Genomic DNA, 17,146 nt, shown 5'->3' with positions numbered 1-17,146 from the left:
ACGCAGAAGTCACGATAAACAATTTATTAGTATTTAAGCCCTTGGCACATTAGCTACTGTATACCCAGCATGTTTACCAAAAGGCATGTTTGATTGGATTTGGCCAAAGTACAATAATGCTATCTGTGGGGGAAACTTCTGTGTAGCAATGCAGGAGGAGTCACCGACTCAAAAGGATCAATCCTACAATCTCTTGCTTTAAAGGTCACCTATTATGCTATATTTGAACAATATATTATAGGGTCATATCTCTAAAAAACATGTCTCTGAAGTGTTTTTCTCAAAATACCAAACAGATCACCCATTGTAGCCATGCCTCATACCCGTCTATTTCAACCCTGATACAAAAGTGCTGATTCTGAGTCTGGCCCTTTAAATGTAAATGATTTGCTGCTGGCCACGCCCCTTTGGAACGTCCGCATGCTTGCAGAGAGCTCTGTGAAGCGAAGGGTGTCTACCGGCAGAAACTCAACTAAACGCTGCCGTGATTAAACGGCATATTATGTTCCAAACCACATCAAGCCTTATTTCTAAAACGGTATGAAGCTCAAACACTTTCTCTCTCGCGGGTTTACCACAAGGTGAGTACCTTTTATATCCGGCTTCTTTACACATTCTCTCTCCAGTACAGCGTTAGCTCTGAGTGTTAGCGATGCTTGCTAATATAAACACAGACGTTGGCCGTGTCTCAATTCAGGGGCTGCATCCTTCGGAGGCTGCATTCGTAGACCGCATACGTCACTTCCGCCGAAAGAAGGCTGTCCCAATTCAAAAAAGAGACTCCTCCGAATGCGGCCCACGAATGCGGCCTTATTTTCCCAGAATTTTTTTCAAATTAAATGGCGGTCCGGTCTCCCCAGCAGAGTGGATTTAAAAGCAGCAGCAAGCGGAGGAATCTCCAGTATTGGGTTTTGACTTTATATTAACTAACGTCACACACGTCAAACCCAAGGAGCATTACAACGTACATTTTCGTTAAATAATATGGATAAATACTAGACGTTAGTGACGCTAACTAGCTAGCTGGACGGTTGGTTTACACTTCTTTTTAATTCAATTCTGAAGTTTACTAAAGTCATACAGAGATCTTGGCGCTGTTATATCAATCAATCAATCAATGTTTATTTATATAGCCCAATATCACAAATGTTACATTTGTCTCAGTGGACTTCACAGTTTGTACAGAATATCAGTATGACAATATGACACCCTCTGTCCTTAGACCCTCACATCGTACACTGCAAAAACTAAGCCTAAAAAAACAAGTAAAATAAATAATAAAATGAGTAATATATTACTTAATATAAGAAAAATTATCTGCCAACAGAACAAGAAAAATTCACTTGCCAAGACCTTCTTAAAACAAGTAAATATATCTAGCCTAAAAATATCTACATATATCTTAAAACGAGTGTTTTTAAACCAAAAATAAGTACATTTGAATTGATGCAAGGAAGGAATTTAATCTTATTATAAGGAAAATGTGCTTGAATTCAGCATATTCTACTGCTATTGTCCCAAAATTCTATTTTATGTTAGGCAACATTTCTTAAATCCAGTGCAGCTTCACTTTAAACAGGTATATTTGTCTAGATACAAGATAAGATTTAAAAATTATTTTCTTAATATGTAGAAAAATCTACTTAAATTCAGCATTCGGTGCTATTCTTAAAATAAGGCTAAATACCAAGAAACGTAGAGACAAAACCTTCAAAAATCTTTAATCCTATCAAGATATAAACTTTGACTGCTTGCTTAAAGAAAAATGAGTCTCAAATGATTTCTTTTAATGTTTTTATTGTTTTCAAACTGCGTAGTAAAGGTCAGTCATCAGATATGTCTTTAGAAAAAAAGAGAACATTCTTTCACTGTAAAATACAACACAAGTGAAATTCTCATGACACTTTTGACTCAGCGAACAATTTTCAATAGGACTATAAGTATGAGGGGCCGCTAGGGACATTATTCAGAAATACCGTTTACTTACACATGTGAAACACTCTCACACACACAACTGAAACCAAAATAATTTACAAACATATCTAAAAATCTCTCATATACACATATGAAACGCTCTCACACACGACATCCAAAGTTATTCACACACACATGTGAAACGCACGCACTCACACCTGAAACGCTCTCACACACACATGAAATGCACTCACACCTGAAACTCTCTCACACACGAAACGCTCTCCCACAGATATGAAACGCTCTCACACACATGAAATGCACTCATATAAACATGAAATGCAATTTCAGTATGTTGTGTGAGAGGGATTTCAGTTGAATCTGAAGGCATCTCGGTTGAAAAGGAAGTCGTTTAAAAAAAAAAAACTGCGAAGAAGCGCACATTTCTAAAAGGCGAGATGCCTTCCGTTTCAACTGAAATCCCTCTCACACAACATATTGAAATCGCATTTAATATGTATATGAGTGCGTTTCATGTGTGTGTAAGAGCGTTTCACATGTGTGTGTGTGTGAGGGCGTTTCAGGTGTGTGTAAGAGCGTTTCACATGTGTGTGTGTGTGAGGGCGTTTCAGGTGTATGCGAGTGCGTTTCAGGTGTGTGTGTGAGTACGTTTCATATGTGAATAACTTTGGATTTCATGTGTGTGAGAGCGTTTCATATGTGTATATGAGAGATTTTTACATATGTTTGTAAATTATTTTGGTTTCAGTTGTGTGTGTGAGAGTGTTTCACATGTGTAAGTGAACGGTATTTCTGAATATTGTCCCTAGCGGCCCCTCATATATAAGTGCCCTAATCACTTATGAACTTTTTCCAGTCGGCCATAGCCTTTTTGTATGAAGTAGTCATGTCATGGTCGTGAATGGCGTCCAAGAGGACTTCTGTCTGCACCACAGACAGGAGTGTTGCAATGCACTTAGGATAGGTGAGGTGAAAGGTGTAATAACATGCCATGAGATACATCACGCTTTCATGAATGTCCTCTTTTGGGAAGATGAGCACGGGCATGGTTCCAATGGCCAGTATACAGTTGGTTTCGCAGATGATGACAACAGGGCTGGAAAGTGGTCGTGTCTGAAGAAAGGTGTTTGGGTCTTCTGCAGACTGACACAAAAACAGACAAAGAAATCGTCACAAAAAGGGAAACAAATATGATCACAACATTTCACTCTTTGTATCGACATGAGAAAATTCTTATACATTTTCTTACCTCAAGGACGTGGAGCAGAGCCTCACTTGCGTGCCTTAACTTCTTGGGTGGGGCCATAGGTGATGGGAACATCTCTGGTAAAGCCTTCATCATGGCAATTGAGTGCTTTACTGTTGAAAAAAAAAGTGTCATTCCGTTTCCTGCAGTCAGTTAATAAACAGACATGGTCAGAGATAATAATCACCTTTGTCAAGCTGCGGAGGCCTCATGAGCTTTTTGAAAACTCCATAAAACTGTGCCCTCTCACAAAAGGTCCCCCACCGGGTCTTAAGTTCCGTTAAGAAGTGGGAGTTGCCTTGATTGAGGACCCGCCGTAGTTCATCCATTAGCTAAAACAACGAGAGAGAAAATATGTAGAAGAAATATTAAAATCTACATTCCAAGGGTTAGTAATTCGTCTGATAACTGAATTTCCAAAAAAAGATTAATATGTGTATAATGTGATTTAAATGGTCACTTAACAAAAATATGCACATAGAAACATGTGTTTTTTTGCAAATGTATGTCTTATGCACACACTATTTTTAAATACGTATTGTGGACCAATAATACTAACAAAATAATGTTGTGTGTATCAGAAGCACATTTGTGAAATTAGTTATTTTTAAATAAGTGGAGGGTTTTTATATATCTATGCAGAATACATATTTGTATTCAATAAGCATATTTGAGTCATTCATTTATAAATAATGAGACAGATCTGATTTAATTGTCACACCATTTCTCATTTCAAATTTGGTCTAACGTTATCTGAATTAGGAAGCATAGTTGTACAACATTTGCTTACATGATCCAGTTCTCCAAAGCAAGGATAAGCTTTAAGAATCTTGGAAGGCCTGTCCTGCTCCTTTGTAACATCAGAGTCAATGAAGGCCCTTCTCGCTTGGATTTCGAGGTCCAGGAGCTGAGCAACATCCATCTTGTTCGGTCTGGCCTTAGTTTTATACATCGCCTGTAGAGTCTTATAGTGTCTCGCCTGGGTCTGTGGGCTCTCCGTTTCTGATGCTAGAAAACATAAACCCCACTATTTTCATTTCTGATGTTAAAGTTGAAATGAGACATTAACACACAAACAGCCATAGTGACTGACACAGGGCAAACATAGATGAGTAATCTTGAATAAAAAAGGGTTCTAAAATAGCTTATTGATATTATTAAATTTTCTTGAAGAGATTTAACTATCTACTATTTCAATTTATGTACTTACCACATAACTGTTCAGCCTCCGGGGTGCTGCATCGAGATGGTGGTGATCTCTCCAAGATCAAGGTTGATGCGGTGGATTCATCAGTCTCATCAGTGTACGTCTCATGGCTGCTCTGAAAGCTTAAACTCCTAGGCCTCTTTCTTGAAGGAGTTGAACCCTGCTTCTTTTTGGGGGTTGTCACATTCTGGACCCTTTTCAAAAGCTGCTTTTTCACAGTTTCCTTACAAGACAGACATACAACAGGTTCTGTTATAACTCACATAAAACAAACTTGTATCAAACAAAATACACCATACAAGCAGTTGCACAGAGCTCTTATTGAACTGGATAAAACACATCACTCCCAGTTTGATAGGCAAATGATTGCAGTGCTTTGTCTGAACCATGAGTTGAAAACTTGAATAGTGACATACCCACTCAGCTCTACTGGTTTGAGATCTGTCCTGAAGCATTGGGTAGTACTCAATCAGACGCTTCGCCATTACAGTGAGTTCACGGCTGCATGGATAGTTAAAGTCATCCCCAGCTGCTCTTTTAATGGAAAGCATGCTTGTGACTGTATTCCTGATTAATCGACAGCGAAGATCTTTGGAAAGGACGTAGTCTCCTTCTTCTCCAGCACGCTGCTTTTCAGAAAAGGTGCTTCGTGATTGCTCCAATTCTGTGTCTGTGTATAAAACATACAGTGGACTGGGAAGCTGTACGGTTCTGCTGGCACCATGTTGGGGTTGTGGGCTTTGAGAGGAGAAGGAGGGTGGAGAAAAGACGGGGGATGGAGAGGGGTTGGGGCAGGAGGAGGAAGAGGAGGGAAACAAGGAAGGTTGGGGGGTAGGAATAGGGCTGAAATCACAAGTCCCATGGGAGGTACTCGGTCTACACAGGTCTGTCTCCTGGCCCTGTATAAAAGATGCATATATATATATATAAAATGGTATTTACAATGAAAAGAGCACTACGCTGTGACAACAACAAAAATCAACACAACCAAAAAACTCCACTTCAAATAACTGCATGATGACTAGGAAAGGCTTACTTGGTAACAGGTTTAAAGTCCCTCAAATGTTAGAATCTGGAATTACCTCATTTTCATCATGATTGAGTCTCCAAATGGTTCTTCTTCTTCTGAAGTGCTCAGGCCCGGGAAGGAGATCACGCAAGTCCTCCTTAGAGAGGCTGGGCAGCATGTCTCTGCTTATATTAGCAGCTGAAAACACATTTAACCACACAGTTAATAATAAGGTAAAAAGCAACTAATAACATATTTATCTAAATACATAAAATGAAAGAGTAATGTACATTTCTGGCTGGCTTCACAAGATTTTCTTTAACATTAAAAAATGTATTGCACTTACTTATAATTGATTGAAAAAATTGCTGTTACAATAGGTTCATCCAGAGTTAAAGTTATTTTGGCCAAATGAAAATGCACCAGGGAAATGAATAAACGAGGCATGTTGTTAGGATAAATCCATAACACAAATGTGTAAAATCTCATAGGCTATAAAAGTTATACATTTTCAGCATCTTTTATAGTACAATAAAACAAATCTTGATGTTTAAGAGCAAACACAGTTAAACTTATTTTCAAAACAGTGTCTTTACCTTGAAATCTTTATTCAAATAAGCATAATTTACGTCCCAAGCCTGCTTATATCCAAAGGACAGTGTAGTTTCAATAGCCTGCACTGCACTATCATACAACAACGCATTTGTAAATGCTGTCTACAACAAAGAAGGGCGCCAAAGATGGCTATGCTAGTGTACAACAAAGAAGGGCGCCAAAGATGGCTATGCTAGTGTACAACAAAGAAGGGCGCTAAAGATGGCTATGCTAGTGTACAACAAAGAAGGGCGCTAAAGATGGCTATGCTAGTGTACAACAAAGAAGGGCGCCAAAGATGGCTATGCTAGTGTACAACAAAGAAGGGCGCTAAAGATGGCTATGCTAGTGTACAACAAAGAAGGGCGCTAAAGATGGCTATGCTAGTGTACAACAAAGAAGGGCGCCAAAGATGGCTATGCTAGTGTACAACAAAGAAGGGCGCCAAAGATGGCTATGCTAAATACTTTACTGTCAGTTGTGGAAGGCTCATTTGCTTCTTGACATTATTTCTGGCAATAAAACAGTATCAACTAAAATGTTAACCACGATTTGTCGATTGTGCAGTTATTAACAGCTTACAGTAGATATTAGCTAAGTTAACTAGATATGTAGCCAGCCTAGCTAAGTCCAACCGATTCAAATAATGTAAAGCTTGCTGGAGAGGTGCAGTATAAAATACAAAATTACATTACCTTTTAATGCTGCAGTTGCTATAGGATCCAAGCATGTGATATCTCTTCCATTTTCATCCATGGCGTAGTTTTAATGTTCAATCACTTGCAGAGGTTCAGTCTTCTGCCTGAAGGAAAGCTAGCCAGCAACGTCCTGAAGCTAGGTGCACCTGACCTAACACACGCCCTTAACGGACCCTCTTCGCGGTTCCCATTGGAAGGTACCATTTCTTAAAGAGGGGTGACAGAGATATTTTATATGTTGCAAATATTAGGAATATTAATAACTGATGCGGTCATAGGTAACATTTCAAACATCTGTTTCTAGATGCACATCATTCCACAAGTTATTCCCAGGCATTATTATGACGTGTATATATATATATAGGAAGACGACTCACCGGCCTCCCCCATACAGCTAGAGAATGTGATAAACCCACTTCATTAGTTATTTTCCCCAACGTGTACATGGCCTGCTGCAGAAACGTTTTAATATAGTTAACTTTTGGAAGATATCACGATGCTTTGGCGGTGCGTTATCTGCTGCGTTTTTATAACTTTTTCACTGAAATTATTATTGAGCCATATTAATCGACTGCACAGTCGCAGCTCTGACTTCAGGTTGCTCTGTGGCATTGATGGATGCACTGAGGAATATAGAGTGTACAACTCATTCTACCATCATGTAAAGAGAAGACACTTTCAACATCTTCTTGAAGACACCAGACCTGGCGACGCCACACGTGGTGATGAAAACCGACAGGAGGAAACCCAAGGACCGCAGCAAAAAGTAAGTAACGTCTGCTAATTCAGCTAAGATTGTTAGCTACAGTGTTTGGGCCACGTGGCCACTCGGATACAGGGTTAGTTTCGTACATTTTGTGATGCTACAGATAGCGTTAGCCAATACTGATCAGCCACATTTAGTTATTATAAATCCCTTAGCATTAACTAATGAATCTGCTAGGCTACAAGCAGGCGGCATCTGTCAACCATATATTTTTAATTCAGCAGTTAGCTATGTAGTGTTTTTGTGGGGATGAAAAAACCGTTAAAAATATGCATTACGTTGGTGTTCGGCCACAGTTACTAAAACAGTAAATCACAAAAATTATGGTTTTCCACTTTTTCACTCTGCAATATTCTGCAAGGTGCATGCATCACTGTCAGGATCTGCACATGATTTGTTGAATTCACAGTTTTAGCAAATCAGAAATAAATCTCAAATTCTTTACCCACTATTAAACTTAAAACAAAAATAAATAGATTTTCAGATTTGATTAGAAAAAAAAGTTTCATGGTTTTGTTTTCTGGACTGAAAACATGTAATAAAGAGTGTTACCCAGACAATGGATAAAGTGCTTCGGCTTACAGTTAATAATTGTTGCTGAAATAACTCTTACCCCCAAAGTTTGTTTAATGTGAAAATAATCTTAGATAGAAAGGAATTACATATTTAAATTGCTCTTTTAGTGAAGCTAATTTTTTAATTTTTTACAATTTCAAACAATCTTGTTTCTTTGATATGTTGTACACAGGACAACATTCAACCCGATCAGCTTCCAGCCGACTCCAGCAGCGAGGATCAGAACCTTCACACACCTGACTCAGTTGAAGAGCAAATGGGCATCGACCAAGATGGAGCTGTCACAGTGCACCAAGTATGTTTTCTTTGTTGTTGACTATCTACTGAAAATTAAGGGCTGCTAAATAAAGGTCAGGCCGATATAGTAGTGGCTAATATTGGCCTAGCATATAATTTATATATCAATATTATGTTGAAATATTTCATTTAAATTCACCAAATGATTCATAAAACCTAGAGGTATATGTGAAGATGTATTTATATGTGCTGTACTAGCAAAACTAAATGAACACATAAAGAGTTAGAATGGCTTATTGTCTTGTTGGAGTACTAATGTTTGATATGTTTTGGTCAGAGTTACAAAATATTAAATTATCTATCTTTGCTCACCACATGTCACCAGTTTTTTATCATCAGATGTGCATACATTTAAAGATTATATATTTCTGTCACATTGAGTAATGTTATACCTGCAAATGTCAAGTTACTACATTTTGTATTGTAGGATCTGACAACACATGCCACTGCCTTTGTTATCAATGCCCGATCCAAGCATCGTCTGTCACAGGTAAAATGCTTCCTATGTAACCTTTTTGGACTAAAAGCATTATGCCATGTGTGATCTGCTTCTCAGAACATATTAACAGGAAATATTTTGTGTGCGACAAAGAAATGCAAATGAGCATTTATTATCCAGAAATTCAAGCCATTCACTCTGACTAACCCAGTAAGGGATTTCCCATATTTTATTACAATTTATAACCAGACACAGTGTAGCCATATATTAAGTTAGACCTAGTTTTTCTTTGAGAACAGAGCACAGTATTTGGCTACCTACTGTACACAGTTAGCAGTTAATAGTGGTTCACTGATGGCCGAGTTCAGTTTTAGTGCTTTGTTATCCACTTTACTGTTGTGTCTATGTCATAAGCAAAACTGTATATCACATAAAGCTACAGTGATCATGATAATGTTTACCAACATCAAAGATTGATCACATCGCTTTCAATCTCTCATTTTCAGAAAGGCATGAATGACATTGTTGCTGGGGTACAGCAGTATCAATCATCACTATTGGACAACCTCAGGACGCAGATGAAGGAAGTTCTAAAGAAGAATTCAGGAAGTACAACCAATCAACTTGGAAAAGATGCAATGGATATATTTGACAGTTTCATTGACCCCTTTGCTAACGTTTCAACAACATTTCGCCAGAACAGTGTTATTAGGAAGCAGTTTTGTTGTGTGGATGCAGAGGAAATTCCAATTGCTCGAACCATATGCAGGAAGAAACGTGGAGGATCAACAGATTTTGTCATCAAAGACAAATTATTTTATTATGTACCATTAGTCAAAAGTGTAGAGCAGTTCCTATTACATCCGAGGATTTTGACTATGATTGAAGAGGTACCCCAGAGGTGCAGTGAAGGTTTTTTTCATGACCTTGTTGATGGTTCTCTTTTAAAATCTCATCCCTTATTTTCAGAGAAACCAAATGCACTGCAGATTATTCTGTATACAGACGAAATAGAGATCTGTAATCCACTAGGATCCTTTTCATCAAAGAACAAGTTGTTAATGGTGTACTACACCCTAGGAAATATAAATCCAAATTACAGGTCTAAGCTGGCTGCTATTAGGCTACTTGCGATGGCTAAATCAGCAGACCTCCGTCAATCTGGTGTAGATGTAATATTGAATAGAATAAAGGAAGACATGGATGCATTGTACAGTGGTGTTAAAATTCAAACTATTAACGGGGAGAAAACAATACATGGTGCTATGGTTTCTCTCTGTGGTGACACCCTGGCACAGCATGAACTCGCAGGGTTCAAAGAAGGAGTGGGCTTTGCTTACAGTAAGTACAGACACTGTGAGTGTTCTTTTGAGGACATGCAGTCACAATTCAACGAGGATGCATATATTAAAAGAACATTGGAGAATCATGTCAGACAGTGTGATGAAATAGAAAAGGCTAACACAGACTTGCTTCGCAACAGCCTTAGAACAACATATGGGAACAATCGAAGGAGCAAGTTAGTTGACTTCCCATCCTTTGATATTATTCGGCAAACCCCGCAAGACATTATGCATGTCATTCTTGAGGGTATAGCTTCTCTGGAAATTAAATGTGTTTTGAATCATCTTGTTCAGTCAGGAGAGTTAAATCTGGACTCTGTGAATTCAGCTATTCTTGGTTTCCCTTATTCGCCTCTAGATGTTAGAGATCGACCATCCCCAATTTCTCCGAGTACACTGATGTCAACTGATGGTAAACTAAGGCAGTCATCAGGGCAAATGCTTGTCCTGTTGAGGATATTGCCATTTGTTTTGGAACATTTGAATGTCAATGCATATGTGCAGTTGATAATGGACTTAATAGAGATTGTTCAAATAGTGTTTGCACCTGTTCTTACCATTGCAACTGTGTCAAGGTTAAAGTTACTGATTGAAAGTCATTTGAAGCATTGGAAGGAGCTTTTTCCAGACCACAATGTTACACCTAAGCAGCATTACATGATACATTTGCCATCACAGATAGAATCATTGGGTCCCATGGTCAGACATATGTGTATGCGGTTCGAGTCTAAGCATTGTTTATTTAAGCAATGGGCCTCCAAGCTCAATTTTAAAAATGTATGCAAGTCTTTGATTAATCAGAACCAAATATATGAAAGCTGCCAAAATGTTGACCCTTCCAAGCACCCAATTTTTTCAAATGAAAAGGAGATGGGTCCTGTATCTGAGGTTAGAGATCTACAATATTTACATGGGAAATTGAGGGACTTCCTAGGTTTTAGTGAAATTAACCATGCTGTATCAGTGAAATGGCTTGTGATAAATGGTAATAAATACATTACTGAGAAGTCCTTGATTCTTGCCAATGTACTAAATGGTAATACACCCGAATTTAGACTTGTCAAAAGCATATTTCTTGTTGATTCTAAGCTTTATTGTTTGGAATATCAGCCTTTTCAGTCCATATGCTTTGATAGAAATGTTATGGCTTATCAAGTTGAGGTCCCACACCTTGCACAGGCCACTGAGTTAGTGGATGCTGAAAAGCTGGTTGATTTGACCTCTTATTACACAATCAGCAGAAAGGGCCAAACCTATGTACAAGTGAAATACTATCTTGGGGATGTAATGGAATTACACAACAGTTCAAATGACTCATAGCGTGTTCCTTTGATATGATGATGTTGAAACATTTAAAGCAAACTTAGCAGGTTTAAATGTAGGACTAAGGTCCTGACTTAGGATATGTTATTAGCAGATTCAAATGTTAGCTGTTTGGATTCCAGATGGGTTTTGCATTATAGTTTGCAGTGTACCTAAATCATCTGTATCTTTGTATAATACTGGGTCTTTCTTTCAGGTTGTTTTAAATGTTAATTACATAACATGTTATCAGCCATTTAGGTGTTTATCACAATGCTGTTTATGTTTGCTAAATGCCCTTGGCCTGAATAATGTTACCTACTTTAACTTTTCAAATGAGATGTTTGCACATATTGCTCAATCACTTTAGCTTGCTGAAGAATAATACATGCTGAAAAGAATGTTCTTAATGCAGTAGTTTGACTTGGCTGGTGCTGTTATTTCTGTATACTGCATTTCCTATATGGACATACTTAATTGATGTACTGGGTTTTAGAGCGACAATAAAACAATGAATTTCATTTGGTCCTTATCTGTTTTTAATATGTTAAGAGATGAAAAAGGATAGGATGCTTGCAATAAGATATTCTGACTTTGAAAAAGCAGTTTTCTACTTATCAGTGTTGATCTAATATCTTTAGAATTATGGTATTTCTCAATTTAAACATTAATTTACTCAGAATCAGTATTAAAATCTCAAAAACAAGTAATAAAACCTCATTAAGATAATGAAGTAAAAAAACACTTAATGGAAGTGAAATTCACTACAGCAAAAACTTCTTTGTAAGAGGAAATATCTTGGCAGACAAAATATAAGCATATTTTGTCTTGATTTAAGATATTTCATCTTAGTAAGATTTCAGTTTTTGCAGTGTACAAGGAAAAACCTGCAGAGAAAACCCCACAGTGTAAAGGGGAAAATGGGAGAAACCTCAGGGAGAGCAACAGAGGAGGGATCCCTCTCCCAGGACGGACAGACGTGCAATAGATGCTGTGTGTAAATTGAAAAGATAATACATTTACAACATACTGTAGGTATAGTCCAAATGTTTGGAAATGCATGTCGACGCTCGCGACACAGAAAGCCTCATCACATAACTTTGCGTGGGGCCACAACTTCGCCAGGGGAAGTCCTGACACAGACACACAGCTGCGGGAGGGGATTCAGCTAGCTGACTGTATATGGGGACGATAGGTTGGGACGTTGCCAGGAGTTTAATGTAAAGGCAACCAAAATGTCTATAATGACGTCAGGTCCGCAGGAAATCTGGATCAGCTTTGTTGTACCCCCGTTTTTAGAGATACGGGTAGAGGAGATACTTTAAGATTCTCCTTACACCCAGAGGACACATATGTATTACATTACATTACATGTTACTTGTTAGACGCTTTTATCCAAAGTGACTTACATACTCAGTACTGTGGGCAATCCCCACAGGAACAATTTGGGGTGAAGTGTCTTGCCCAGGGACACAACGACATGCTGACTGCAGTGGGGTTTGAACCTGTGCCCCCCAGATCCCAACACCAACGCGCTAGGCCACTGCGCCACACGCCTCCCATTTATGTATACAAGACATCAAAAAGTGCATTTTGCATAATAGGTGACCTTTAAAGCATGCTTTATATATCTCATGGGAGCCATTCATTGATTTGTTTTTTGGTTTTAATAATTAAAAAAAGAGTACAAACTTTATTTTGTTCAGTTCCCAATCCTAATTCTCTCTTTATGATGAGAATGCATTCTTAATACAAATATAATTTAGTTTCCTGGCTCTAGTTGTTACTGAGTAGTCAGACTGGGTTTGGTGACGAGAGAAACTGAATTTAAGGAGCTATGTTGCCTCAATCACTACTGTCCAGCAGCTGGTGTTACGAGACAGTGGGCTAAATGCAGGTTGAGCCAGCAGCTTACCACTCCAGCAATCAGCAAATGTGGCAAAACATATTGGCAAACAAATTACAACGTCATTCTTGTTCTTGAATTCAATCTGGTTTATTAAGAATTATTATGTGTTGACTAGGGCAGTGGTTCCCAAACGGTGTGCCGCGGCACACTGGTGTGCCGTGAGGCAAGTCCGGGTGTGCCGTGGGATGTTGTGACAACCATACGTTATTATTGCAATATACAACTACAGAAACATAATAATTTTTTTATTTACTATATCAGTACTTTGTAGGTTTATATGTACGTAATCTGCGCGACTTGCGCGTCCACATCTCCACGTGCAGTGCTGCATAAACATGGCTGAGTCAGCGATAACTTTCGAGGGGTGGAGGTATGCCCATTATTTTGAGTTCGTCCGAAGAATAGACAGGAATGTGACGGTGAGGTGCAAACTGTGTCCAGGCCAGAAGCTGTTATCCACTGCTGGAAACACCACGTCAAACCTCAACAAACACCTGCAAAGAACACATGCTAAGGTGAAGCTACCGCACACGCTATTTGTTGTTTGTTTATATCACGTAGTCTGTTCTTCTTCTCTGTCTTCCGGTTGTTGCCTGTTTTGAATGACAAATACACACTACCGCCGCCTGCTGGCAAGGAAAGTTATTGCCACTCACGCATGCGCAGTTCGTACGTGCTCGGCGAGTAAAGTAACGAGTTACTTTATGTAGATAGTAACGAAGTAGTGTAATATATTACTTCTTTTTTTTTAAAGTAATATGTAATATATTACATTTTTTTAGTAACGACCCCATCTCTGGAGTTGGCGTTCTCTACTCTGATTTACATGAAGAACAACAGGAGGTCAAGGCTCTCTGTTGAACAGGACTTGCGAGTGGCCCTCTCCTCAGTGCCACCAAGGATTAAAAAATCTGCGCGCCCCGACAGGCACATGTATCTCACTAATTTGTAAGTCGGCAAAAATATTTACCATAGCACATGTTTCAATGCTGATTGTTGAAATGTTACATTTATAATTTGTAGTTCAGGACCATGGACAATGCAGCTTCCTTACATTGACAGTTCTCTGTGCTGAATTTCTGCTGAGTTTCCTTTGCCTAATTTTTAATGTTGTGACCTGTCTGGTTTAAATGAGTGTGTTGCTGCTTTGATGAAGCCTAATTTGATAAAGTTTCAAATTAATTTCTGAAATATTTCGTTAATAAATATTTCATGAGTAATATAGTTGTCTTTGTCACATTTTATTTGGTATTAGTAAATAATTATGCACATTTACAGATATTTTACATGATATGAGTGAGTGCCTTGGGCACAAAAAGTTTGGGAACCACTGGACTAGGGACTTACAAATTGGCGCTGGAGGGCTATGTACAGTATGAGCTGTTCATCGGGGGCGGCCAAGAGGCTCAACAATGCATCCTTGTCTGGGGTATACTGCCAATGAGAGCTCAAGACATGGGTTTAGGGAAAACCTTGGGGAGGGGTCCCCTTGAAATCGTCCAAATAACGATGTCATTCGACGGCATTACCTACATTTGAATCACTTTTCATTACAAAAGGATGACATATTTTGTATAACAGTATTAAAGCACTTTCTTTGCTAAAGAAATAGTGCTATGTTGTGTTACAACAAATTATTTAATATGAATTTGCTTTTAAACATGTTTAATTGAATTGTTACAATGAATGGCAGTTACTTATTATTGTATAAGGAAAAATACAGTTTGATGCTTTAGATAAAATATTTTTTAAATATCAAATTAGTTTTAATTGCCTTCTTATTCTTAATGGTTACAATTCTTATGATTTAATATTAGTACTTTTAATTTTCCTTTCCCAAATTCATTTTACTGGGATGTCACAAGTCCCCTGAGCTGATTGGAGGTTATTCAGATCACCTGTGGTGCAGGGTGTGTAGGGGGTCCTGATAAACATTGAGAGCAGCTTGGTGCAGGTTCCCTCTTGGCCAATCAGAGGGTGACAACACTCTTTCTCTAGGGCTTAAGAGAGGTAGAGAGCCTATATTCAGGTTACTCTGTTCCTTCTGAGACTTTAAGTGCAAAATCTACCATTTATTGCAAACCTCATTTTGTCAGATACTGTAGGCAGTTTATCCGCCAGTAGCTGTTTTTAAGACTGTTTTTTAAATATATTTTGAGCATTCTGTCAACCTGGCTCGAGTTGATATTCAGGATGACCTTTGCACAAGGTTTTTCTGCAGGGCAGTTGTGAAACCAATAGGCTTTATTTATTTATTATTGAATATGAAAACCTCCTTCACACATGTTCTTATTGTTGAAGAGGCATTTGTTTATTATTAAAAAGCATTTTATTAGAATTACAATGACCCATTTGTTCATTATATGATGAAATGTTTGAAAACACAGTTCAGAAAGAGCAAACTAAAACTGAATGCTGAACATAAGATACATTTATGATAAAACTGTAACTGAAAACGGTGTGAAAAGTTTGATGTTCTAATACAAAAGGAAAATCATTACTCTGACATCATTACCATTCTCTGACATCATTACCAAAAACAAAAACAACGCACGTGCCTTGTTTGCTCCCGTCGACAGACTAACTAACCCCCCAGTGTCAGTAGCCTCTGAATTTCTATCCACCAGGGCGTGCAATGATTTTGCCTCCTTCTTCACTGACAAAATTCATAAAATCAGACAAGCAGTCAATGCCTCTGTATCAGGTACAGCAAATGTGTTGTCCCTATGTCCACCTAATATCAATTCAGACATCATGACACAATTCCATCAGATTAATGATAAAAACCTAGAGGACATTATACAACTTCTGAAATCCTCCTCCTGCTGCCTTGATATTATTCCAACAGGATTGTTTGCCTTGCATGGCTTCAGATCTACTTCATATAGTAAACAAATCTCTTCACTCAGGTGTTTTTCCACAGGCCCTGAAAACTGCAGTCATTAAACCGCTCTTAAAAAAGAATAATCTAGATGCTTCAGTAATGAACAATTACAGGCCCATATCAAACCTCCCATTTCTAGGTAAAATCATTGAAAAAGTTGTTTTTCAACAGTTGAGTAACTTCTTGCATTTAAATAACTGTTTCGATGTGTTCCAGTCAGGCTTTCGTCCAAACCACAGCACTGAGACTGCTCTTGTAAAGGTCTTCAATGACATCCACTTAAACACAGACAGTGGCAGAACTTCAGTGTTAGTATTATTAGATCTCAGTGCTGCGTTTGACACTGTTGACCACAGCATATTACTAGACCGACTGGAAAACTGGGTGGGACTTTCGGAAACAGTTCTAAATTGGTTTGAATCCTACTTAAAGAACAGAAACAACTTTGTTTCTATAGGTAAATACACATCTGAGTTGACAAATATGACATGTGGGGTACCTCAAGGCTCCATCTTGAGGCCTCTTCTCTTTAACGTCTACATGCTACCACTAGCTCAGATAATGAATAACAACAAAATAAGTTACCATAACTATGCAGATAACACACAAATGTACGTAACAATTTCACCAGGAGACTATGCTCCAATTCAAACACTGAGTAAATGCATTGAACAAATCAATGACTGGATGTGTCAGAACTTTCTCCAATCAAACAAAGATAAAACTGAGGTAATGGTTTTTGGAGCCAAGGCAGAACGTATAAAAGTTAGCGCTGAGCTTCAGTCTGCAATGTTCAAAACAACAGATAAAGCCAGAAATGTAGGTGTAGTCATGGACTCTGACCTGAGTTTCAACAGTCACATTAAAACAGTTACTAAATCAGCCTACTATCACCTAAAGAACATATCTAGGATTAAAAGACTAATGTCACAGCAGGATTT

At 38.3% G+C, this 17,146-nt stretch overlaps 2 protein-coding genes across 3 annotated transcripts; one reads left to right on the top strand and one right to left on the bottom strand.

The window, feature by feature from the left end:
• Positions 1–2,742: 2,742 nt before the first annotated feature.
• On the bottom strand, positions 2,743–6,822 carry LOC117550158. The gene is made up of 8 exons (XM_034222506.1): positions 6,687–6,822; positions 5,471–5,595; positions 4,805–5,287; positions 4,392–4,611; positions 3,972–4,189; positions 3,369–3,513; positions 3,185–3,294; positions 2,743–3,078 (listed from the first exon to the last, which is right to left on the bottom strand). Exons 1-8 carry the CDS (start codon positions 6,745–6,747, stop codon positions 2,767–2,769), a joined length of 1,674 nt encoding a protein of 557 aa, XP_034078397.1. The 5' UTR covers positions 6,748–6,822; the 3' UTR covers positions 2,743–2,766.
• A 351-nt stretch (positions 6,823–7,173) lies between these two features.
• LOC117550156 lies at positions 7,174–12,293 on the top strand. 2 transcript variants are annotated; one of them, XM_034222504.1, is made up of 4 exons: positions 7,174–7,455; positions 8,204–8,326; positions 8,756–8,818; positions 9,274–12,293. In XM_034222504.1, exons 1-4 carry the CDS (start codon positions 7,186–7,188, stop codon positions 11,428–11,430), a joined length of 2,613 nt encoding a protein of 870 aa, XP_034078395.1. In that variant the 5' UTR covers positions 7,174–7,185; the 3' UTR covers positions 11,431–12,293. The 2 variants fall into 2 exon arrangements, with proteins under 2 accessions (XP_034078395.1, XP_034078396.1); XM_034222505.1 differs by lacking the exon at positions 8,756–8,818.
• The last annotated feature ends 4,853 nt before the right edge of the window (positions 12,294–17,146 follow it).

This window comes from Gymnodraco acuticeps, unplaced genomic scaffold (assembly GCF_902827175.1).
Source record: "Gymnodraco acuticeps unplaced genomic scaffold, fGymAcu1.1, whole genome shotgun sequence".
NCBI classification, from domain to species: domain Eukaryota; kingdom Metazoa; phylum Chordata; class Actinopteri; order Perciformes; family Bathydraconidae; genus Gymnodraco; species Gymnodraco acuticeps.
This window is presented reverse-complemented; position numbering and strand designations above follow the sequence as displayed.